We start from the raw sequence: 25,646 nt of genomic DNA, 5'->3' as shown, positions 1-25,646 counted from the left end.
TGGTGGGGTTCACTAACTTTTTAGCACCACTGTATTTTGTTTTATTCTTTTTTAATTATTGTGTCCGTGGATGGTGTTAATTGAGCATGTCTTTCAATTGACATGATTCCCATATTCAGCTATTTAAATCTGATCTTTTCTGATTGAAATTCTTAGTTTTAATGGTTCACACAAATTTTTTTTATCGGGGTTCCAATTAGAACATTATGAGTTGGTACAATAGCACAAGGGGTGCCATTGAGTACAACTGTGGTCATTTGTGCACCTTTGAGGCTGCAGTAGCATGCTGTAGGGTGCTGTGATGAACCATGTAATATATTTAGGTGCAAATTCGAACCTTTTTTAATGTTAAGTAATTTGCACCTTGTAAGGTGAAAATGTGCACCTTTCAGGGTGCAAAGGAGCATTTGTGCAAATAGTAATAAAGAGGTGCATTTTTGCACCATTTCCACTTAGGGTGCAAGATTACACCCTTAAAGCTTGGTATCAGTGTTTCATTTAGGATGCAAAAATTTTTATGTGTTGGGTAAAAGTTTACTTTCAATTCATTTTAATAATTGGATGCTTTCTCATTATATTCGTTCTGGATCAAGCGTACACCAATAAATCAGTCAGATTGACTGGACCAGTAGTCAGCTGGGTGGAACTGACATGTCTAGTCACATTTCTTGTGTAAATTCTTGTCAGAAATACGACTAGAAAATAGTCAAATATGACTAGAATAACAGTTGCACCCAGCTAACCCAATTAACTTGTCATTTTGACTGGTTTGTTTTGAGAGTGTAGTCTGCATAAACCATGATGTTTTTTCATCCAAAATCACTCTTGTGAATTTTGGCCTTTGGGTTTCACTGGGCTGTTTGTAGTATACTTTTGAATGTACATGTTTTGGGGAATCACTCATATTTATATTTGTATATGACTGCATATTGTTATTTTGCTTTTTACAAATCTGTTTCCATCTCACAGATTTTGCAACAAGAGATCGTGTCCTGAAGTTCTTGGCACCTCTGGACAAGTCGCCGAGTTCTCAACATCGTGGATTCAAATCAACCTCTATAATCAGTCCGAAGCCGAGAATTGAAAAGCGGGACTTCACGAATATCAGCAGTGACCGCGTGGTGTGTACGTCTGGTGATGTCAATGGCGTTGAGGCAGGTGTAGTAGAGAGTGATTCTTCGCCTGACTTGAGCGAGAGGCTACGTGCCGGAGCAACGGACAGAGACACAGAAGTGCTTCGGGGACTTCAGTCACCGGTACTTCCAAACAGGACAGGATTCGATCATGATTCGAGGGAGAATGGTGAAGATGAGATCAAAGATCATTTAGGAACTCCAAAGAGCAATGGCATAGACGTCGTTCAACCTACAGGTAGCTTAGTAAACTCACATTCCTGCAACTCCGATGCCAACGCATCTGAAGAATTTGTTGGTCAAATACTCACAACGACCGCTCTGATCCATCGTGAGGATACACTCAAAGAAGGAGGTCTTTCAGCCGCAAGACACTTAGATTCAATTGAGGAAGGAAGGACAGATCTTGTCGATGGATGTGTTCAGTCAAGCACTGTCCTTGCCAACCAGGAACGTGTTCAGGAGGTTGACCCTGTAGCGAGAAGTTCGGAGACTGATACCACAATGAATAATGGACATTCTACCGCTGAGCTGGTGCGCATCACCAGTAACCAGCTACCAACGGCATTCAGTCACAGTCAAGATGTACGGACTAGAATAGAAAATGGGAACAACATCTCCCACAACAATGACACCATGTCGTCCTCGCTTGACAGTGCCTTTGTAACGTCATCTCCTGTTGTAAAGGTGAAAACCACTGCAACGACAGTTAGCCTGAACAGGAACACACCTTCTGAAGTGAAAATAAAGAGTGTTCAACAACCGACGGAATCCTCGAAGCCAAAACTTTCCACAAATGCAATAGGAATACAGACGAACCCTTCAGACTTAGAGCCGAGGATAGAAAACGGAGGTTTGAAAAGAGATGGTGGACCCCCAGCAGCAGTGGCTGCACCTACAACGGGTCAGACAAAGATGGGTAATGGTGGAAGTATAGGTTCTACAGATTTACCAGGATTAACGCCAAGGGACAGGGACTCGAGCTCAAGCTCAAGTAGCGATGATCTTGAGTTTCCGGACATGAACAGTTTAGAGAGTGCGCTTCATGAAAACCCAAAGAACTTAGATGTGCCATCAGCCAAAAGACTTGCTAAGAGACTCTATGAACTTGATGGTTTTAAGAGAGAAGATGTATCCATTCATTTAAGTAAGAGGTAAGTATGTGGACATGCAGCTTGCTTCATATTTATTTTGTAGGAATTTGCAAAGTTCTTACGTTTTGCTGGTCCAAGCCAAAGGAATAATAAAGCCTGATTACCAATATTGAGGATGATCTGAAGTAATGTAACAATTCTCAGTACCTGGATAGATTTTACCTGAAATTTGTCCTCTTATTGAAAAGAGGACATCAGAAATATAATTATTGATCAGGAGGTGAGCTGTAATTGGCAAGATATTCAAAGAAATTGGAGGAAAATTGTTATATTGAAAAATGAACAATTGATTTCACAAATCACTTTTTGTAAAAATCTATTCCTCTTTGTCATCAACTCCTTTAAAATCACTTGTTTCTAGGAACGAGTTCTGCAAGCTCGTTGCGCGGGAATACCTGGGCAACTTTGACTTCACGGGGGACAGGCTGGATGAGGCGCTGAGGGAGTTCCTTCGGTGCGTCACGGTGGTCGGGGAGACGCAGGAGCGAGAGAGGGTGCTGGCCCACTTCTCTCACCGTTTCTTCGACTGCAATCCCGGCATGGTGGAGTCTTCGGATGCTGCGCATACCCTGACGTGCGCCGTGATGCTGCTGAACACGGACCTTCATGGACAGGTACGTCCCGTTTCATTTTATATCTGAATCCTAAGAAGACCGGTGGGGCGGTGCAAGACACTGATGTTCAATTCCAATCAAGCTTAAGTCGTATAATGATAATGATGATAAGAAGGTCATATTTTACCCAGGGTAGCCACTTCAGTTCCGAAAACTGTTCTCCCAGCAGGCCCTACTTAACATGATAATGTTATTATTACCCTGGCTTTAGCATGGCTACCTTGATTGGGCGCTCGAGCAGTCAAGGAATTTCTTCCTACCAGGTACCCATTCACCTCACCTGGGTCGAGTGCAACACATACAAGTAATTGAAATTGAACTTCCTTGCAATATTTCATTATGCTTGATTTGGGGGCTTTTGTAGATTAGGTAGTGGAAGGCATAAATTCTGATCATGCACAGTCAGGAAGCCTCAGTACAATAGTCTTTGACCGAATTCAAAACAAAAGCATATAACCTGCTGATGTCGGAATTTTGTAATAAAGTTTATATCATCTCCGAGATTTGTTCATGTCCCACACATAATGTATATCTCGATGTGAAGTGTCATATTTCATATGTCGATGCTTTCATCATTCTGTAATTTTCGCTATTTCCCACTTCACATCCATTAACTGTCCCTCTATTTGTTCATACAAATATGGCAACAATTCATATCTAATAAAGCTTTGATTCAGTTTTCAGAGAACTTAGAGAAGTATGACTATAGAAGATATTGCCTTGCATATTTTGGTCAGTATGCAAAGCTCCTGAGTAATGTAGCTCATATTTACATGTAGGAAAAAGTCTAAATAATACTCAAGGTATATACATGTATGCTGGTATTCCACCAGAACATCATTGTGAAGTAATGTGAACGATGTACATGACAGAAATTCAAGCAAAGGGATTATTCTGTAAGCATGCTCAATGTACAATGTAAGAAGTCAGTTTTGTTTTAACAAAATTATCTTAGTATCAGATTGAACATAAAATAGTGTCCCCTTAAAATAAACATTTTTGAGGAGCATTTCAAATCCTCTTTCTAATTTTGCAAATTAAACTTAAACACACCATTTAGAAGCTGATCTAGGTCCCATAACACAAAGTTTAGCAATCAATCGTACGCTTGATTTTTACGATTGATTGTACATTGTAGTCAATGGAATTAATCATAGAAAAATGTTCTATGATCATTGCTAAGCTTTGTGTTACAGCCCCCTGGTTGTACATGTACATGTATAGTTGCTTGAGGTACACAGGTGCAGTGCCATTGAATTAGTGACAGACAAATATCATTTTGATTATAATTGGCCCAATTGTTTGATTGGGTTAGTCCCTTTATTTCTGTATTTATTCCCAACTCTTCTCCTATCCCCCCCCCCCCCCCGAGTTTAATGTCTCCCTGTATACCTGCTTTTACGATTTTGTCACATGTGAATTAAGAGTTCAGAGGAAGGCCAGTCTGCAGATGAACATTAATGTCAGTCAGACAATTTGCCACAAGTATGGTGTATTGTCATCTACAGGTAGCACATTAATTACAGCCTCTGCTCAGTTCTGGTAAATACCTCCTAAAATGTTGGTCACTTTTCAAACAAAATCAAATCATTTATTTCCACAACTATATATATATACATATAATATTTAAAGATATATACAAAGTAGAATATACACTAGATTTAGAGCCAGATTCAAACAATACAGAGACTTGTTATTCCTAAAGTTTTGAAAACTTGGGGGAAAGATCATTTGCTTTTGCATGCCCCACTTTGTGGAATAGCCTTCATGAAGACATAAAAAAATGTACCTCTGTCGAAACTTTCAAAAATCTTCTAAACACGTTTTTATTCAACTCTTATCGCCTTGAGCACTCTACAGAGTGGATTTGGCGCTTTATAAGTCACATTATTATTATTATTATATCATTGTGGGAGGAGCCAAACAAGAAGACAAATAGTCTTAACATTGTGACACCCAACATGACATTAACATATGATTATAAAAATGTACAATTTACATGTGTATAACAAGATGAGTCAATATATTTATCTCTCATTCAGAACTTTCCAAAATAATAGTTAAGAAAATCAACATGAGTATAGATATATACAATAGTAAAACTTAAACTATTCCATTATAGTTATTACATAATATGAATCTTCATGCCATGAAAACCCTTGTGATATATGGGTGATATGAAATAAAAACATTGTGCAGGAGATGCATGATATTTTCTTTTCTCAATTCAAAGCACCACATTTCAAGTGCATGTAATGGTAGCATGGAGCGTTGTGGCCCAGTGGATAAATCTCCTGACTTTGAAACAGAGGGTCGTGGGTTTGAATCCCAGTCATGGCGTAATTTCCTTCAGCAAGAAATTTATCCACATTGTGCTGCACTTGACCCAGGTGAGGTGAATGAGTACCCGGCAGGATTAATTCCTTGAATGCATGAGCGCTGAAAGGCAGCTCGAGCTAAAGCCGGGGGAATAATAATAACAACGCACCTCGGAATAGAATATTTCTAAATAGATGGCCCTATATAAATGCCTATTATTATTATTATTATGGTATAAGAATGGACAGTGGCTGGTCTGCATGGTATTGAATTTCCAAAAATGGACCCTCATTTAGGCCTACATGTATTTAATTAATATTCTTTCACCTATTGTATGGTTTTAGTCGGTCAACAGACCAGCTCCCATCCTGTCAAGTTTCAGCAAACAATAATGACTATCCACACACATATTGTTATTAAAATTAGGACAGGGTATTTATTGGACCTTTAGGAAAAATAAATATTGACTTTAATCTTTGAAAGAACTCATTGAACTGTATGTACCCCAAAGAAAATTAAGGTCAAACAACAAATCTCTCCTTGTAGTTCCCAAAATTAACACTCAATTCTACGGCGCTCGTTCATTCAAAATGTCCTCTGCTGAACTTTGGAATAAATTACCTGATATTGTTAAACAAGCTAATACTGTAGAATCCTTTAAGTCCCTTTTGAAGACATTCCTTTTTGTAAAATAAGATATACATGTACCTATTAATTGATATTATATATTTGCTCCTCTGTGAACAGGCTTTTCTTTCTTCTCCATTCTTTCTATTCTTCTTTCTAAAGCGCATAGAGACATGATTTTATCGTCGTTATATGCGCTATATAAGCAATGTTTTATTATTATTATTATTAATCTTGGGTTATACTCCCCTTATCCCGGTCCAGAAGAAGTGCATGTATTTAGCATATGTTTATACTTTTAAAAACCATTTGGTGATTATTGATTATCTACTGTTAACGATATTATGTGTCTCTTGTTGATACCCTCAATTTAATGAGGCCTTTAAAAAAAAATGCATTATTAACCTGACCGACCTTCGTAAAACCTATTGACTTTATGTTTGATTCAAGTATGGTGTCAAATAAAAAGGGCTTATCTAATTTTCATTTTTCCTACTCTTTATTTGTTTTTTCCAAATAAAGTTGATAAAAATAGGCAAATGATGACACTTGTACAGCAATTTGGGTGTAGTCCCATATGGGCTTATTTTTGTACTGTGTTTGTGACCTTAAGAAGAATTGAGCCGATATCTTTATTTGTATTTGATATTCTGTTGCTTTTTAGCAAACACCAGGGGTCCATTTCATTAAACTTGTTATAAATCCGAAAACGAAATAAGGTTCGTTGTTCCGAAGGTTCGTTAGTCCGAAAACGAAATAAGGTTAGTAAATCATTTAGTTTTCGGACTAACGAACCTTCGGAATTACGAACCTAATTTCTCCTTCGGAATAACAAACCTCATTTCGTTTTCGGACTAACGAACCTTCGGAATTACGAACCTTCGGAAATACGAACCTTCGGAATAACGAACCTTCGGAATATCCGAACCTTCGGAATAACGAAGCTTCGGAATTACGAATGTATGCGGTTCTAAACATCCTTTTCACAATCACTTTGGCCCAAATTCACAAAGGTGGTTTTGAAAACCATTGGTTGAATCCATGGTTTGTGCAGATTTCCTGTATGAATTACGCTTATTTACTGCGTATATTAAAAATTGTCCAATACTGATGCGCGCTTTTTTCACAGTGCGCCATATTGACGCCCGTTTCCATGGTTATCACGCTATTTTATTAATGAGTCCAGTGTTTTGAATTAATGAGCCCACTGTTAAAACAGTGGACTCATGAATAAAATAGCATACTTAACCATGGCAACAAGCGCCAAATTGGCGCACTGTGACAAAAGCACGCATCAGTATTGGACATTTTTTTATATAATATGCTGTAAATAAGCGTAATTTACACAGGGATTCTGCATTAACCATGGGTTCAACCGATGGTTTGAAAAACCACCTTTGTAAATTCGGGCCTATGAGACAGTTTTTTCCATTATTCAAATCCATATAGGTATGTCTTTCATTGACCCATCTATGCTCACACTGCATGGATTGAATGTCTCTTTTTTATGCTTGTACCACAAACATCTATATCCTTTACATTGATTTATGGTTTATGAAACTGGATAGTTGATTGACTGTTCAAATTCGCTTGTCGTAAAATATATGAAATCAGGTATACATGTAGGATCTATTTATCAGGTCGTAAAGATACATGGGGGGTATATTGGTAATGATATAAGGAAATTAGTATGTTTTCCATTTCCATTTAAATGCCATTTTATTTTCATTTTTTTACAGGGCTACATGTAGTAATCAACTTTGATTGTGCTCAATAAGAATCTAATCAACTTTTATTTTCTCTCTCCGTTATTTTTCTTCTGTTTTGGCCTTTTGGGGGTGGTGCTAAGGAAAACTATTCAATTATATGTAATTGCATTATTACAAAATTAATGGACGATTCTTGTTGCATCCTTTTTAGATATTTTAAGAAAATTATATTTGCTCATCTTAGAATGTCAATATCGACAGTATTTTTTCAGTGGTTGATTTATATTGCTATTCGTTGCATCTGTACCATATATTGATATGCTTGCATTGCATACTGAATAATGCGATGTGCAACATATTCATATACATACATGTTCATGTAGTGCCTAAAGAGTAACTCCCGGCAGTATATAATTATCCAAAGGACCCCAATTTAGCCCTTTGAAATGATTATTTCTTACCATATATGTAAAGTGCATGCAATAAGAATGAAATTGTAGTAAAATGTACATTACTATGTCTACATCTATGTAAGATAGTAATATCCCCCCTCCCCCAAAAAAAAAATATGTTAAAGCCAAATGCCCACACTGGCCTTGTAGAGTAAGTAATTCTTACCCTTCCTTAGAGAGAACTATACATGTAGAGAATTAACTATTTTGTTGTAAAAAGTACAGTATGTCTACATCTGAAGTAGATAGTGATAAAATTTAAGCCAAATGCCCCCAATATAGATCTTTAAAATGATATATTTGTATTATTTACCATGGTCTTATTCTCATTCAATTTCTGTCAGGAAAAATACATGAATCATTTTAAAGATCTATATTGGGGGCATTGGGCTTAAACTTAATTACTATCTAAAGCCCCCAAGGCCCCAATACAGATCTTTAAAATGATTCTTATATATCTTGAGCAAAATTTGGGCAAAACAAAAATGATGTCTGTCCACATGTAGGATAGAAAATAATTTACTTTGTTTCACATTTTTGCTCTTTATTCCTACAATGTTAAAAACAGCATTATACCACAGTTTTATCACTCTAAAACCCCAAATTAAATCAAATGGATCTGGGTGGATGTTTTTTTTGCAATATTTCAAATTGACAAAGAGTGATAAAATGTTTTTTCCTACTCTTATAGCCAATGTTATCATGTTCACATTGTGTGTCCACGCACATTGTTTGTATGTGTGTTTAGGACCCAATGTTTGTGTGGTAATGGGAGCTAAATATAGTTTAATTTGCCTGTCTTATAATCTAATGAAATCCCCTTTCCTCTAGGGGAGGAATACTTCCCCGGCAAGCGAACTTTGCCAGAGCGAGCGTGCTGTCACCGAAGCGTGTGCCCAACTGGCTGATTGAGGTTGAACGGTGGTCTGGCTAATTAGCACAGCTGATCGTTAATAATTTATGTATAGGAAATCAGCTGAGAGCTGAGATGATTGTTAAAGGGGCTTGGGAAATCTATGGTGGGTACTGAATAGCGGGTTAGGATTTTTTTTCTTATGGCTTTTTTTTGCTCACGTCAGGATGATTATTGAATTTAGGAGCTATTTGTTTCATGTATAGGGCTTGGAGAAAAATGTATTATTAAATGTTCTAAATGGCTCTAAATGTTAGGAACCAGGCCAAGTTGTGAAATATCACTTTATTTGCAAATCTGCACATTAAAGGAATACAATATACACCCAGGACACTTCCCTCTAATGAGAAAATGCAGGACAATAAAATTCAATACAGAAGAAGAAGAAGAAAAAAAAGACAATCTTAGAATATAATACAATAATCAACATATGACATATATCTACATGTAGAAACACCAGTAGGTGCCTCTGAGGGACCGCATCAGGCATACACTTTAATACTTCAGTGGGGCTAATTATGTATTCATGAGGTCATATATAAGGCCCCCATGGATCGATTCCCACCAAATTTGGGTAGTGGGTGTTTTTCATCATGCCCTGCCGAAGTATGGTATAGAAAACACTGAAATGCAAAAAAAGGTTTTTTTTTACTTCATCACTTCAGTACTCTTTATAGGCCATGGAGACCATCATGCCTGCTAGAAGAATTCATAATGATATGGTGGTACCCTTAAAAAAAATATTACAATGAATGACAGACCGCTTCACTTTTAAATCTCTGGACATTCCTGTTTGACCTTAAGGATCACAATAATTATGATTGAATTGGGAGCTAAGTCAGGGGTTTTGATTTCGTGACCAGAAAAAGTTATTTGCTGCCTTTAATTGATTAGATTTTGTAATATATATATATATATATATATAATAATATTTTTATGATCGATAGGAAGATTAATAGACAGTATTGTAACATTTTGTAATATATATAATAATGTTTTTATGATCGATAGGAAGATTAATAGACAGCATTGTAACATTTTGTAATATATATAATAATGTTTTTATGATCGATAGGAAGATTAATAGACAGTATTGTAACATTTTGTAATATATTCAATAATGTTTTTATGATCGATGGGAAGATTAATAGACAGCCTTTAATGTTGAAAATAATGCAAAGCTTAGATCCTAATTCTGCTACTATCACATTCTATATTCATGATTATACAAACACATGTTTTCAAACTCCTTCAATGATTTTTCCTGAAAGTACTGATAGATTTGACATTGTGTCATGTGAGCGATTGCAGTTGTCTTTGGTTTTTGCATAAACCCTGAGGTGGACAGTAATCGTGGGTGAACTTGTGATCTCGTTAATCGCAAGAGATCCTCAAACCAAACCAAAAGAGCTTTTAAAGAGATCGATGAAGAGTAGTGCATTTCCTGAATTTGAATGCCTAATGAAGTAATCTAAAACCAAGCCTACACCCCCACAAAACTATATGTTATTGATTACTAGTATTGATAGACAATGTATGTAATAGCCTTTCAAAATGCATATGTCAAGCCTGAATACATCACCATCAAGTGCGAAATATCAAGTAATCCCCGCAGATAGCCAGCTAGAAAACATTTCAGTTTCTTTGCTCAATAAAACCAAATTTTTTGTTTTTTCTTTGAATTGCTGAATGTTAAAAATAGACACAAGTTTCTTTCAAACAACTAGTATTTCTTAAATTGATAGAAAAATGTGAAACTAACCATATGCAATTTTGATTCACATTTACAATTTGTGTGAGAGTTCACTTTTGACACATATATGATACAGCTTTGGCAAAGGAATAGACACTTATCTTTCATGAATTTCTAATTATGTTATCCCAAATTGTGAAACCAACCATCTGCTATTGTGAGCTATATAACAGGTTTAGGTAAAGGTTCAATGATATGAATAATATGTTTCCTGATTACATGTATGTTTCACGATTCTCCCAAAATATGACAGTGCATTAAAAACTGGAAATAATTACAATTTGGTACTATGAATCATATTTTTCCTGATACATAGGCTTTTAAAATTCTCAAAAAATATGAAATTGCATTAAAAAACCAGAAAAATGCATGACAGTGCTTCAAATGACTTAAGATCACCTTGACAATGGCATACAGTTTAAAAGACCTCGAAACACCTTGGTGTACGTTTCTCCCATCCATGGTTTGTTTGTTGATGTCGATGAAATGTCACAGTGTGAATTGTGTTGCTTTAGCCATCACATTTCAAGGTTACACTTTTCCCACTTGTATTCCTGCCCTATTTTATTCGATTCAAATGCAGATTTATAGCTGGTTTGTGCTTCAAGAAATGAATCAAACTAAAATCTTCTGTTTTATGTCTCCTATTGAGTGAGGAGAAAGATTTAAGAACTAAAAAACAAGGGAATCATACGTTTGTGCCTCTGCAATTCCAAAGAATCATTCGAAAGATAATAGATAATAGTAAAATACATGTATTTGTATTGCGCAGCCTTTAGATATGAATATATTCAGCTGTGCTTTTTCAGAGCTCCTTTTACTTTATTTTTTTTAACTCTTTGCACTCTGAATTAATTTTGGGGGAATAATGACAATTGTTTCCATGTTATTTTCTTTGAATCAAGATTTCCAATTTGAACCATTGATACTGATTAATATATGTCCAAGAACCCTTGCCATTTATTAGCTTTTCTTATATGAAGTTAGGGGAGAAAACTAATTATTACGATTGTTGAATGTAGTTATACGAACGTGCAAAATTGCAACAACAGTGTTCAAAGGGTTAATAAGTGTGAAATATGAGATGAGTAAAAAGTCTATGTGATCTCTAATTAGATGAAATACCATCTGACTCTCATCGTGGACATTTTAGTCAGAAAATAATTGTATTCGAATTTAATTTTTTGTCTCGCCTGTACAGCACGGTGAGACTATTATTACATGTAGGTGCCATTTTTCTGACAGCAGCGGCAATTGCGAAGATGGCAAAGCGCTTCTGATACAATTTTTGAATGATTTTTTTTTCTTTTTGGTCTGAACCTTCGTATGAAGCGGTCAGTTGTGATTCTTGTGAAACAATCATTTAAATTTTAGAAAAGTAGACATTTCGATATTGTATATTGCTGTTTCTTGTCATAAAGCTTAAAGTCTTTGATGGAAACAAAGGATAAATCAATATTGCGAAACTATTCAAATTGATTTATTTTCATGGATAAGAGCCAAATATGGAGGGACTTTTGATAATAACGAAACTCAAAATAGACCACTCATCCACTTCTGCTTGAAAAGGAAATAAACGTAAACATGACTCACTGTGAGTTGTTGGTATGATACTGATTTCCTCTATGTTGTTTGTACTTAATAATCTTATTATGAATCTTATTTTTGATTATAAATGATAATTTCTCCCCTGTTGTGGCGATGCCAACATGTATTTATGAACATATATCTCTATCACAAAGTGATGGTTTCTCTTTTGTTGCTAACTTGCTACTATCTGACCCAGGCTCTCTCCATCTCTTTCATATCACCTTTTTCTTTCATATGTCTCTTTCCGCATACTTCATTCCATTTAGTCATGTATATTTTAATATTATGTTTTTTGTAGTGTAAACTTTGTCTCCGATGTATTGTAACTTATGAATTTATCAATACTCATTTTGTTTATCTGTTTATATTATGCATGTATTATTATATAACCCTGCCTATTGCTAGTGAAGGGGAGTTTGTCCCATCATCACTGGTAAAGGACCTGGGTAAATTGTACCTTCTCTATTTGATTGTGAAATAAAGATGTTTTATATATATACTCTAGGGGGTCAGTCCAATAATACATTAGACAATAGTAGATTAAATTTGGGGGGGGGGTCAATATTTTTTTGATGGACCCATTTTTTTAAATTTCAAACTTTAACATTTTTATTCAACCAAATAGTTTTTTTTTTTTTTTTTTTTTTTTTGGGGGGGACTTTGTACCTTCTGTGGGCTAAATCATCCTATGCCCCCATATTTGTATTTTTGCTGGATGTGCCCAGGGCCCCCGTCTTACAAAGAGTTACGACTGACCCGATCGACCTCAACTATATGGAAATCCATCAGTATCATAATTTCTTCTACAGCAAATTTACACGATGTCCTTTGTGAACAAAGAGAAGCACACTGAATTTTCAAGAAAACAATGAATGTATGTATCCTGGATTATACATCATATCTAGAGTACTTATATGTTAAACAAGCCTGCATTTTAGATGTTGACGATGTTGGCTTTCCATAGATGTGGTTGATTGGAGCAATCGCAACTCTTTGTAAGACGGGGCGGGCTGAAGGTGGGACAGAATCAGACTATACAGTTCTTCTTGATACAATGTACATGTTATTGGATCATATTACCGAACTCTTTTCATAAATTCAATCATATCAAACCCAAAATTTTCTTAAAATTCATCAAACTTCCACTATGAATATACACAACAAATTCCAAAAAAAAATAGAAATATAAAATTTTTGCCAAGATCAGTTTTCTTTTTTACAATATCAGCTGCTGATCGCATCCATCTTGGCATGTGAAATATTTTGGTCACTTGAAAATTGGTGTCATTTGACCAAACATTTGTTTTCTGTGGGAATAGTTGGAAAATTCACAAAATCACTGATCAGCTATTTTGACCATATTTTGTTGTTTTGAGAAAAAGACTTTTAAAGCAATTTTTAATCATCTTTGTATTATAATTTCCCTTTGGAAGGATATTGCAAATTTGTAAGCGTATTGCAATTTTCTGATGCGTAATTGCGTGCGTTCGGTAATACAACCACTCACTATACAGTCTATCTTTGACACCGTTCTCACTATACTGTCCTAAAACTAGTTTACTGGATACTAGTTTAACGTGTAATGAGAACGATCGAAGCGGTCTTGGAAGCGATCTTCCAAACCGGTTCAGAAAACCTCCTGGGGATGTAGTTTTGAAGATCGCTTTGCCTCGTTAACCTGGTTAGTGTAAGTGAGGACACAATCTTTCTTTGGGAAGCGATCTTTGCACATTTCGAGCGCGCTACTCCACACACTGTGTGTGGAATGCCTAAGCTGCGGTTTCAAATCCCATAGCAACAAGACTGCTTTACGTGAAGTAGTTTTGAAAACCACTTTCGGGTGATCAAATGGGAACGCGAGCAAAGCGTTCATCCAAACTGGTTTTCAGTAAACCAGTGTTAGAAAGTATAATGAGAACGATGTCCAAGAGATATAGGCCTGCATATTGAACTCTTGAATGGTATCTCCATTTTGGGTGGGAAGCAAGGGCCACGAGAAAAAGTGCCCTTGAGTTGAAGTCAAGTTCTGAAAGCTCGATTGCTATTCCTTGTGAAATAGTTCAGACAGGTTATGATCTCTTGACAGAGAGCTATTAAAGCTTGAAGTGATTCTTTTTAAAGGGATGCGTTTATATGTATATATTAAAGATTTTGCATACAAAATGTTAAGGCTTTTTAAAACCTATTCAGTTCAAAACACCTTGTGCTCTTTTTTATTGTTTATTGAATGGTAATGATATGGAGCGCTGACCAATTGGATCAAAAGTTAAATTGTGAAATGCATTTTGATGCAAACATAGTTTTATCAGTAAGTCTTAATGCATTATCACATGAATAGGTAATAACAATATAATAAAAATTCAACTTTTCATACACATTTTCCTTACACCACGCAACTTTTCCACACCTTCCCAAGGGACGCTTGGCTGTGGTAAGATTTGAACACACGATCCTCTGATTACATGGAGAGCCACAACCGCTGCACCACCATCATCATGTAGTCTTGAAGCACAGACTCATATTTGACATTTCAACCAATAACAGGTCTAGAGTAAAGACTAGACTCCAGAGACTCTGTCTGGGCGGTGCTGCACCATCCCGAGTTTGCTCAATCTCGAGATTTTAGCCCGATCGGCCCTCTTCGCGATTAATCTCGAGCTTCAAGAAACCCCGTCTCCACCATCGCAAGAAGAGTAATTCCTGCTCGAGCGAGGCATCGATGCATTATGGTCTGACCATAGACCTATGGTCTGATGCCGTGAATAAATAATCCCGAGTGCGTCTGCACCTGCGAATTAGCGCGCTATTTTGCAAATATTTCCAAGTTGACTTGGGATTGCAATCTCGAGATTAATCCTACGAACTAGTGCGATAATTGCGTCTCCATTACAAATAATCTCGAGATTGTTCAGATCGGGATTATTTGCCGGATCAGAAATAGCGCGATAATTTGAAAACTCGGGATGGTGCAGACGGCCCTTCTGTGTCAAACGAGATTGGTAGAGCCCTGCAGCCACAGTACATAGAGAATCTAGTCTCACTTATTCAGACTCTGCATTATGCACTATGCGAACTGCGAAAACCAAGGGTCTGTGCTGGCAGACTAATCATCATACATCCACATTTGGATCAATATTTATCCTATTTTCCACACAAATTGTTCCAATCATTTTATGATGAGAACATTAAACACTTGACATGCTTACAATATAAACACCACCTCAAGAAATCATCAGAGAGGGGAGGGGGGGGGCGGTTTAATTTACTAACAGTTAAAAGCTTTTTATCAAGACCAATCACATTTTCAAACTGTTTTCTATAGGTAATTGGTTATATACCAGCTTGGCATTTACCAGCTGTACTGCCAAGTTCCTACAGGAGTTACCATAAACAGAAACATTTTCAAATTAATATCATCTTTTTAAGATCAATCACATTTTAAAACTTATTTCATCTTTTTTAAGATCAATCACATTCTAAAATCAATTTCATCTTTCTTACGTAAATGTATCAGTGTTGTCATATCACTTCTATTTGTCTCCATTTCTTATACATGTAAGCACAGAAATTCATTCCTTGAAAGGCAGAAGTGTGTATCTACCAACTACTCTGCTAGGGCATGTGCTGCATCTTATATTTGTCTAGTACATAAGTAAGGGTATTGATAATTATTATCTTTTCTTTCTCTTACACAGAATATTGGAAAGAAGATGTCCCTGAATGCCTTTGTCACAAACCTGGACGGAATGAACGACGGTTCGAGCTTTCCTCGCAGCGCCCTCAAAGCTCTGTACAATGCCATCAAGGCGCAGCCCCTGGAATGGATCGTGGACGAGGAGGATGATGGGAGCGACGGCTCGAGTACGGGTAAAGGGTCTAAGAAACCTTCCCGGAACGGAACTCTGAGTGGAAACCCATTAGTTCAGGTAAACATTTGTCTTCGTGCTGCCAACAGGGGCAGTTCACATATGCATGCATGGGGCTTATGGCTATTCTTTGAAGGGGGACTCCACCTTGACATAAAGTTGATTTTGATAGGGCATTTTAACAAAAATCAGAGCCAATGGCGTAAAGAGCCCCAAAATTGACGGGGGTGTGCACAACATGGTGAATGTGTGAAAAGATAAAGTCACAAGCAGGCAACAATTTTGGCCATCTTTTTTAATGAAAATCTAATTCTGTAATAGAGTTTCACATGATATAACTATAAACCTCTTTTTTTCCCTCCGTTTTTATTTTTTTTTCGTGATCATGGAACTTTTTTTTTTTTGGGGGGGGGGGGGTTCAGCCTTTCCAGCCAGAATCCTGCAAGCATCACCAATCCTTGTATTTCATCATAGAAAAAACCATGTTGCATGAAGGGAAAGTTACTGCCATAGATGCTTTAGTACTTACTACATAACATGATTTGTACTTAAAAGACACAGGTTCTCACCCCATAACTCCCATTCCAGTGACTATAATGTGTCAGAATACAGATAATTTTTTTTCTCCTATGGATGTTTTTGAGGTTATCTTGCAATATTGATTGCTTCAGACTATATCAATATATTCAGACAATATCAATACTGGCCACACAGAAACCTTAGGGCTACCAGTACACTACGCTAACAGAACAAGCGGTAATGTCACAGCGATGCCTAATGTCACAACAACCCGTTATTTTCATCTTGGATCAACGTCTGACAACACAATCCGAAAGATGTGACGGGGCCTACTGTTAGTGCTCTGTATAGCGCTAACAACGTTTCTGTGCAGCCAGAACAGATCCCTCACCACCAACCCATTTTGCAAACAAAATGTAAAGATGCAATGTTGGTATGTAGGTCTTTGGAATCAATACTTATTTCCAATCTTGTGCAAATGCAATCACATCAAATCGGAAACTTGCTGGTACGGTATGTTTATTTGATGAAATTGGCAGCTCACTTATGTTTGAAACTTATATATGATTATTACATGTGGTCATTGTCAAATGGCAATATACCTGTATATGTAAAGGATGTGAAATGCAATAATGTATAGCAATATATTGGATGGCTCAGAATGGAATACCAGAAATATTCCAAGAGTTTGGGCAAATATTCCACTCATCTGCGATTCGTGGAATATTGGCCCTAACAAGTGGAATATTTCTGGTATTTCATGAAATAAAGCCATCCAATATAAATATCATCATCTATCGCACCCCTTCCCCCAAAAAAGGAGAATTAAATTTAACAAGTCATCACTTATTACATTATTAGGGCATTATCACTTCATAGGATCAATTTTGGTCGTTGACATGCGACTTTCAGGTAGTTCATTATGACATCATGGAGCGTAATTGTGATCTATGCTGCGCATCGCATTGCTTTCATTGTTGTACGCGTTGAGGAAAGAACAAAAAGCTAATGAGCAGCGTCGATCGACAAAATATGAGGAAAGTAAATTTCGGAAAAACTTTTGGTCTTTCAGTAAAAACGTCGTCAACGACACCCTGTACTCTTCAGCGTCTGAGCCTTCCTTTTCGCGCCAATCAGCTAACGACTACTTTTCAGCTAAATATGCTGCTGAGCCCCCACCGATCGATACGGATAAGCTCGACTGGTGGAAGGGACCGACGGCCGATATGATTCAACACCAATTTGATATGGGGCCAATTCGTCCAAAGGACATAAAACAGGTTCTAAGTCACAAAAGCTCAAACTCCGCACCAGGGCCAGATGGGATAGCCTACGGAATATTGAAAAAATTGCCAAGCGTACATCATTTTCTTGCAACTTTATTCAGCAAGCTGTTGTCGAGTTCTGATCCCACCCCACCCTCACTTTGGACTAAAGCAAAAGTTATTCTCTTGCACAAGAAAGATTCTGTGGATAATCCCGAGAACTTTAGAATGATAGCACTCTCGAGTGTGTTTGGTAAGATATTCCACCAAATCATTGTAAATCGCTTGGATAGTTATTTAACTACAAACGAGCTTATTGATACTACAACTCAGAAAGGTTTCATGAAAGGGGTTTCAGGCTGTGTTGATCATAATATGATTGTACATGAAGTAATCAAACATGCCAAATCTAACAAGAAAACTGCCCACTTTACGTGGTTTGATTTACAGGATGCATTTGGCTCAGTGCCTCATACATTGATTGAATATGTCCTTAGAAAATATTTGCTTCCCTATGAACTAAGAGCGTATATTAACAATTTATACTCTGTTATTTCTGGTACCGTAGTAACACAACTATGGAGTACTGAGTCATTCCCATTTCGGAAAGGAATTTTTCAGGGGGATCCCCTATCACCGCTCATTTTTACCATGTGTATTAACCCCCTTCTCGAATATTTGAAATCAAATGACAAATTCGGTTATACGTTGTCTGAAAGTAAATATGTGACTACTTTTTTCGCTGATGATTTCTGCCTATTGACTACTAACAGTAGGTCTCACCAACGAATCATGAATACTCTAACTTCTCATGTCTCTAGTCTGGGTCTCAAACTAAAGCCATCGAAATGTAGGTCATTGTCAATCTCTAGTGGAGTAATAAACAAAACTACCTCATTTCAAATAGAGGGCCAGAATGTTTTGTCACTGAGTGTTACTGACAACCGTTTTAAGTTCCTTGGGTCACTTGTCACTGATAATGATAATTCCAGGTCAGTTTATGAATACCTCAATGAAATTATAACGTCAGGATTACGTAATATAGATGCTTCCTTAGTACGTCCAGTCTATAAATTGGAAATCTATTCAAGATATTTTCTACCATCAATTAGATTCCATGTCACAGTGAATGATCTTTGTCAAACACATTTAAAGCAGCTTGATGCTCTCACAAATAGATATGCAAAGAAGTGGTCTGGCCTTGCTCACCCAGCCACCCTGGCAATGATTCACATGCCAGAAGGCCTGGATATTCCATCCATCTCTGACTTGTACATTGAATGCCACACTCTCGCTCATGTCCACATTCGGGAAAGGAGTGATTCCAAAGTCAATGAGTGTTTGGATTCCAAACTTGAAAGAGAGAAAAAGTGGACAAGAAAAGTGTCTGCTACTGTGCAGTCTGAAAAGATCTGGAATGATGTACATGTACAAAATCTAACATCAGCTAATAAACAAAAACTTGCAGTAAAAAACTCGTGTAAACAACGGGTGTCAGAATACTGGCGAAGTCATGTGAGAAACCTGGCGGTGCAAGGAAAAACCCTTGAATTAATTAGTATAGAAACCAATAATTCCCAGTGGAAGAGTGTGGCATACAATCTACCCGAAAGAGTAACCAAATTTATGCTTAATGCTCTAACGGACTCATTGAATACACGGGCAAATTTGCTTACATGGGGTAAAAGGTCAAGCGATAGGTGCACGAAATGTTGTAATCGTGAAACACTTCACCATGTGCTTAATCATTGTCCAGTTGCCTTGGAACAAGGCCGTTTCACTTGGCGCCACAACAATGTATTACATCATATCGTTGAGGTCGCCAAGTCGGGTATTGATGCGCACAGTGAATCTGTATCGGGTCCTGTCATCCAAAGTGATCTCGCAGGTGACGCACGGTCTGTCCGGTCTACTGTACCTCTTGAATGCACCCAAACAGACTTAATCCCAGATATGTGCATATTTTGGAAACGGGATAAGAAACTTGCAATTATTGAACTCACGGTTCCTTTCGAAACAAATCTGATCAGGGCAAATGAACGAAAATCAAATAAATATGCACCTATGATTTCGGACATAGAAGCCAATGGTTTCGATGTGCTTTTCTTTCCTATAGAAATAGGTTCCAGGGGCTATATCAATAGCGACAATTCACAAAAGCTGAAGAAATTTCTCTCGTTATGTGGGAAACCAGTGCCTTTCAAGACCTTTCGGGATAAACTTGCGTCACTTGCCATCACTTCTTCATTTGTAATATATTCGGCCAAGGAGGAACCCGTATGGGAATGTCATGACCCACTAATGTAATAATGTAATAATAACCAAATACCGTAAGACAAAAAAATAATTTTAACAAAAAAAAATTACTACGACTTATTGTGAGGATTTCCAAAATGTGACCCCCCCCCATAGCATACACTCTCGGGGATATTTTGTTCAATGTATTGCCGTTGGTGGGCGTAAGGGCCTTCCGACTGTTGATTGATAAAATGCATTCGTTTCGTGTGCAATTTCCTTTGCCCAGCGGTTGGTGGATTCATGTGTTGACCAGCCCAATGCTTTTTCTTTCTTCTTTCTGAGAGTGTATGATGTGTGGAGGGAAACAAATATCCATTTATATGTATCCAATGAAGACAGAAACGTAATCTGGTCATTTGCCTGTGTCGGGGTATATTATGTGCAATCATTTGAATTTATGTAATGCCCTGGAAGTCACATGTTGTTTTTCTTTCTCTCTCACACCCCCTCTCTCTCCCACCAGCCCTCACCCTCTCACTCTCTCTCCTCTCTCTTTTACTCTCCCCCTTTTTCATTCCTTCTCTTCTATTTTTTTTATTTCACCTTTGTATGTACCATCTCTCCCTTCTTTTATTTCTACCTCTCTTTTCTTAACTGCTTTAGTTCTCGTTTTTCTTCTACATACTGTACTTCTTTATAATAATTTCATGCTTGTTTTAATACTTTGATTCGGGGTAATTATAGTAATGTATTGTATACGCTATTATGTTAATGTAATCTATGTTATTTATGTATGCCCTGCTTGTTCTGTTACTCAGATATGTCCTGGGCGTTCCTTTCTTCTATGTTTGTATATATTTTATTCCTTTGTTTGAACGATTTGAATGTTAATAAAGTGATGAATTACTACTTCACGCATTCGCCCATGCGCACTTCACTGTTGAATATGGTCTCTACTCATTGGTAAATTTTTTTCAGGAGCCTATGGGATATTCGTCGGATTTCAGTTTTATGTATTAAGGATACGCTCTGATACTGCACGGGCAGTTGATGCAGACTAAAATACACCTTTTTAATGTATCGCTAAAAGACTCTATCCATGTAGATGATAATGATAAATGATGCTTTGTGATTTTAGGATCTCTATTTTAATTACCTCATGCTGTGGAGTGTTTCATGAGGCAAAAAGTCAGTCATTTTCACAGACTAATATGCTCTGAGCCAATCAGATGCAAGGATTTCACTAGCTTATAACAATAGTCAATGACAGTGACTATTTATACACCCTGTTCATCCTGTTCATTGCTTTTAGATGGGAAGTGGTTGAAAAATAATTGATAATCATAATTGTTATGCAATGTACGTGATTGCTCTATAGTGTATTATCTTTATCATTCGAATAGCTTCTTGTGCTGATGTAATCACTGCCTATTGTGTAAACTAAACTGGTATGTAATAAAATGTGATTTTAAATGGAATATTCAAGGGGAACGGATGTTTGAACATCAAAACATTTGAATCATGATTCTATGTTTTTGATTTTTACTACCATTTGAATAGCTTACAAAATATGCTGATAATTATCAGTTTACATTTCATGCATATTCGGTGAAAACTTGCTGGTATTTTGATCAAAATATCAATTTATGAAATGTAGCCAGTCAGTTCTCGCAATAGCGAAATGATAAAATCATACAAAATGGAAATTATTTGCTGCTATTTGATATTGATATGATTGACATTTACATAGTGTTCCTTTCAAATCTATGGAGAAATTCCAGGGCAGATATTGCATACTAAAGTTCTATTATGATATTGAGAGAAAAGTATCTGTTTGGAATGAATTCAGATTAATCTTTTTTTAAATTTACATTTATCAGTGGCATACAGATGGGGGGGGGGGGGGGCTCTCCCCCCAAAAAAAAATTCATGACCAAGAAAAAAAAGAGAAAAGGAAAGAAACCAGAGAGAAGGGTGAAATACATGTATGATATAATTTTCTGAATATTTTGTCAAAATCTATCACAAAATTCGATTTTTTAAAATAAAATTGTCAATTTTTGCCCCCTCGCTCGCAACTTAAGCCATATATAGCCCCTCAAAAATTTTGCTCATTATGCCTCTGATTTTTATAGTATGTGTGCAAAGGCCTTCACATCAAATTAAAGGGGAAAAAACACTAACTAAATTCAAAACAACTGTTATTATGTACGTAGATTGTGTCACTTTCATAAGCTAAAATCATTCAATGATGTAATTTGAGTTCCAATTTTAAAAAAAATATGGGTTTTGCCTTACTGACACTTGAAGTGCAAAAGCATTCTGTCTGTAAACCGACAGACCTGACCTTTTATCAGCAGTAGGTGCATTTTATATACATTTTATAACCAATCCTGTACGTACATGTATAGGTTGGTTCAACAAAAATTGATAGTGTATAGGCCTATACAGGGAATAATTTGTTTTACAAATTTGAATACTAGTAGCATTTTTGGTCATAAGAGAAAAGCTCTCAAAGTTCTATGTACAGTACAGTGGAGCGTCGTGGCTCAGTGGATTAGTCTCTGGACTTTGAAACAGGGTCGTGAGTTCGAATCCCAGCCATGGCGTAGTTTCCTTCAGCAAGCAATTCATCCACAGTGTGCTGCACTCGACCCAGGTGAGGTAAATAGGTACCGGCAGGAAGTAATTCCTCCAATAGCTGTGTGCACCCGAATAGGTAGCCTAGCTTTATAGCCGGGGTAATAATAATAGCAGGGCCCGCTGGGAGAACAGTTTTCGGAACTGAAGTGGCTACCCTGGGTAAATATACTGTTATTATTATTATTAGTCCTATGTAAAAACATGCTATACAAAAAATGTGGAGCAAATTGCGATGTGATACCAGGAAAATTATTCCCTGGGCCTATAATACATGTACATGTATATCAGCTTTAAACCGCATGGAGAAACAAGGAAGTCCCATCTCCCACACATTGTTTAATAGAGTCTATTACTGAATCCTTCATTCACAATCGGAGTCAGAGTAAATTAGAATTGATGAGAGACTCAATCAAGATTCCTGGCTTCCTGGCTTGGCTCGCCTGATTGATCTAAACATTAAAGAGTCTGACATGTCTATATAAACAAAGTCCTCTAAATATTTGTGGAGCTTAATTGAATGAAGTGCACCCCCAATGATCTAGGCCCATATGATCTCTCCTGGCCGAGACAGAGAAAGTTTATGCTTCATATTTAAGGCAGAATGAACGTTTTGAAAACGTTCATGGTAAATTTATTCAGATCTGAATGAAAATTTAAAGAGTATTGTTTATGCTCAATAAAAAAAACCTCATATATGATCACTCCTGGGGATCGAGCGTTTCATGAAAGGACGTTTTAACGGACAGTTACCATAGTAACAGTGTTTCTCAGCGAATCACAATATAGAAAAGTTGTCAGGTCTGAGAACTTGTCGGACAAAAATGTTGATGAAATGCTCCCCTTACCTAGGAGGTGCAGTGTAGGTTGTATGCATGCTTCCATTTTTATGGCAGAATGAACGTTTTGAAATATACAGTACATAGGCCCATAGACCGTGGTCCAACCCTGTGCTAAAACTGGGAAGTCAAACATGTCAAAATTTGTTTGCATGGTATGTTTCTTATGTTTACTTTGCTCTTTCCTGATTCTTTAATGGAGAAGACAATTTTCGTATTTATCCTTCCCGGACAGTTTAAAAATGATTTGATAGTCAGGTGAGCTGATACTATGAACCTCTACTGTTAGAGATTTATGGCACAATTGGCTATCCATAGTTAAACCACAACTTTAGACCAGAGTTTAAATTAAACCCGACTTCAGAATACGGGCCATAGAGTCTATTTAGATCTAATGAAAATGTAGTTAATCAGAGTATCGTTTATGCTCAGTTTGATAAATGTCGATCGTCTCATATGGTATTTCCTGACCTACAGTGTACGAGATAGGCTCTGTTTGGGCTTCAGTTTGATGGCACAATGAGCATTTTTGAAATATACATGGTAAAATCAGATCTAATGAAAATGAAAAATACCAGAGTATACAGATCTCATATGATCTCTCCTGACCTGTGAGATAGGATGTGCTTATTCTTGATTTTTAGCGCGGCAGAATGAACTTTTCGAAGCATACGGTAAATTCAGATCTATTGAAAATGAAAGTCACTCTATGTCGGGGAGTCTGGTGCGTTATCATAGCTCTTAAAACGTTCTGAAACACAATTTGTGCTAGAGGTATGAATCCTTATGTCTCGTGCTAGAATGAGATCAAGCACGCTTCATTGAATTGTAATTCTTTACATCTTGAGGAAGGTATCCATTTTAAGATGCACAGATATGGAAATAATATTTGTGTAGGCAATGCAGTCACGCAAGCAGCCATTGATTCAGTATTAATGCGATCCTCGCTATACCCATTAAAGATCTAGATTCCAATCTTGTTTTCCAGTCAAATGCCATGAAGCAAATACAGAGACCAGATCCTAATATCTTTTAGGGGTGCAGCGGTTGTCATGGCAACGGTTTGATGCGCATGTTTTTTTTTTTCTTGTTCTATGTCTTATGGGGAATCACATTGCTTTACCTGATGGTCGCCGCTGAGTGGGCAAATATAATTTGAAGATTGAGAACCGAGACGGAAGAATTGAAATGGGTCGGATGGAGGGAATGCATTCATCTGAAGGTGCGTTCAAGCAAGTTTGTTATAAGGAAAAGCCAAGAACCACGAAGGAGACAGATCAAATTACAGTTACTGCTGGAAAACGTTCAGGCAATTTGTTTTGTCGATTGCCAACATTGAAGTTCTCCCTCCTTTTAATAGCTGTTGTATTGTGTGATTCTGAATCCATCAGCGCTCTGTAGGAATCAAATTTTAATAAATTTTCTTCTATAATGTATTCAAAGTAATTTTGTTAACCTTGAATTTTTCCCCTTCTTTACCACTGTTTTACTGCAGTGTACTGCTCATTTTGACTATGTTTGATTATATGACTTCAGTGTACACAAATATGCAAAGCAAGCAAGTAGTGGATTGGCCAGATTGAATTGCATCCATATTATGATGTCCTAAAAGATTATCATTGAAATCTTCTAACAATTGAACTATTTTTACAATTTAATTTTTAGCCACAGCTTGGCGAATATTGAAATTCAAAACAATCCTTCTTCACCAGTGGCGTAATGTGCCAACAATTTGGAGGGGGCCAGATATGGCGTTCTGGGTGAAATTTATCAAATTCTGTGAGTGAGCGAAGCGAGCTAGCAAAAAAATTTGCATTTTTATTACAAAATTTCAATTTTGTTATAGATTTTGACATGATGTGCAGAAAATAATATCATATTTCACCCTTCTCTCTTTCCTTTTTTATTTTCTCTTTTTTATTCTTGGTCATCATTTTTTTTTAGGGAAGGGAGGGGGGGGGGGGCAAGCCCCCCATCTGTGTGCCACCATTCTTCACTGTTATGTTTGCATTTTT

General features: G+C 36.9%; 1 protein-coding gene across 1 annotated transcript; it reads left to right on the top strand.

Annotated features, from left to right (window-relative positions):
* Positions 1-206: 206 nt before the first annotated feature.
* Positions 207-16,972, top strand: LOC129281626 (exchange factor for Arf-6-like). Its single transcript, XM_064113417.1, has 5 exons — positions 207-288; positions 970-2,287; positions 2,649-2,901; positions 15,960-16,190; positions 16,802-16,972. The coding sequence occupies exons 1-5, from the start codon at positions 207-209 to the stop codon at positions 16,970-16,972; spliced, it is 2,055 nt and encodes a 684-aa protein (XP_063969487.1).
* The last annotated feature ends 8,674 nt before the right edge of the window (positions 16,973-25,646 follow it).

This window comes from Lytechinus pictus, chromosome 18, assembly GCF_037042905.1.
Source record: "Lytechinus pictus isolate F3 Inbred chromosome 18, Lp3.0, whole genome shotgun sequence".
Classification (NCBI taxonomy): Eukaryota; Metazoa; Echinodermata; class Echinoidea; order Temnopleuroida; family Toxopneustidae; genus Lytechinus; species Lytechinus pictus.
Note: the sequence above shows the minus strand (reverse complement) of the source record. Positions and strands in the feature narration are given on the sequence as shown.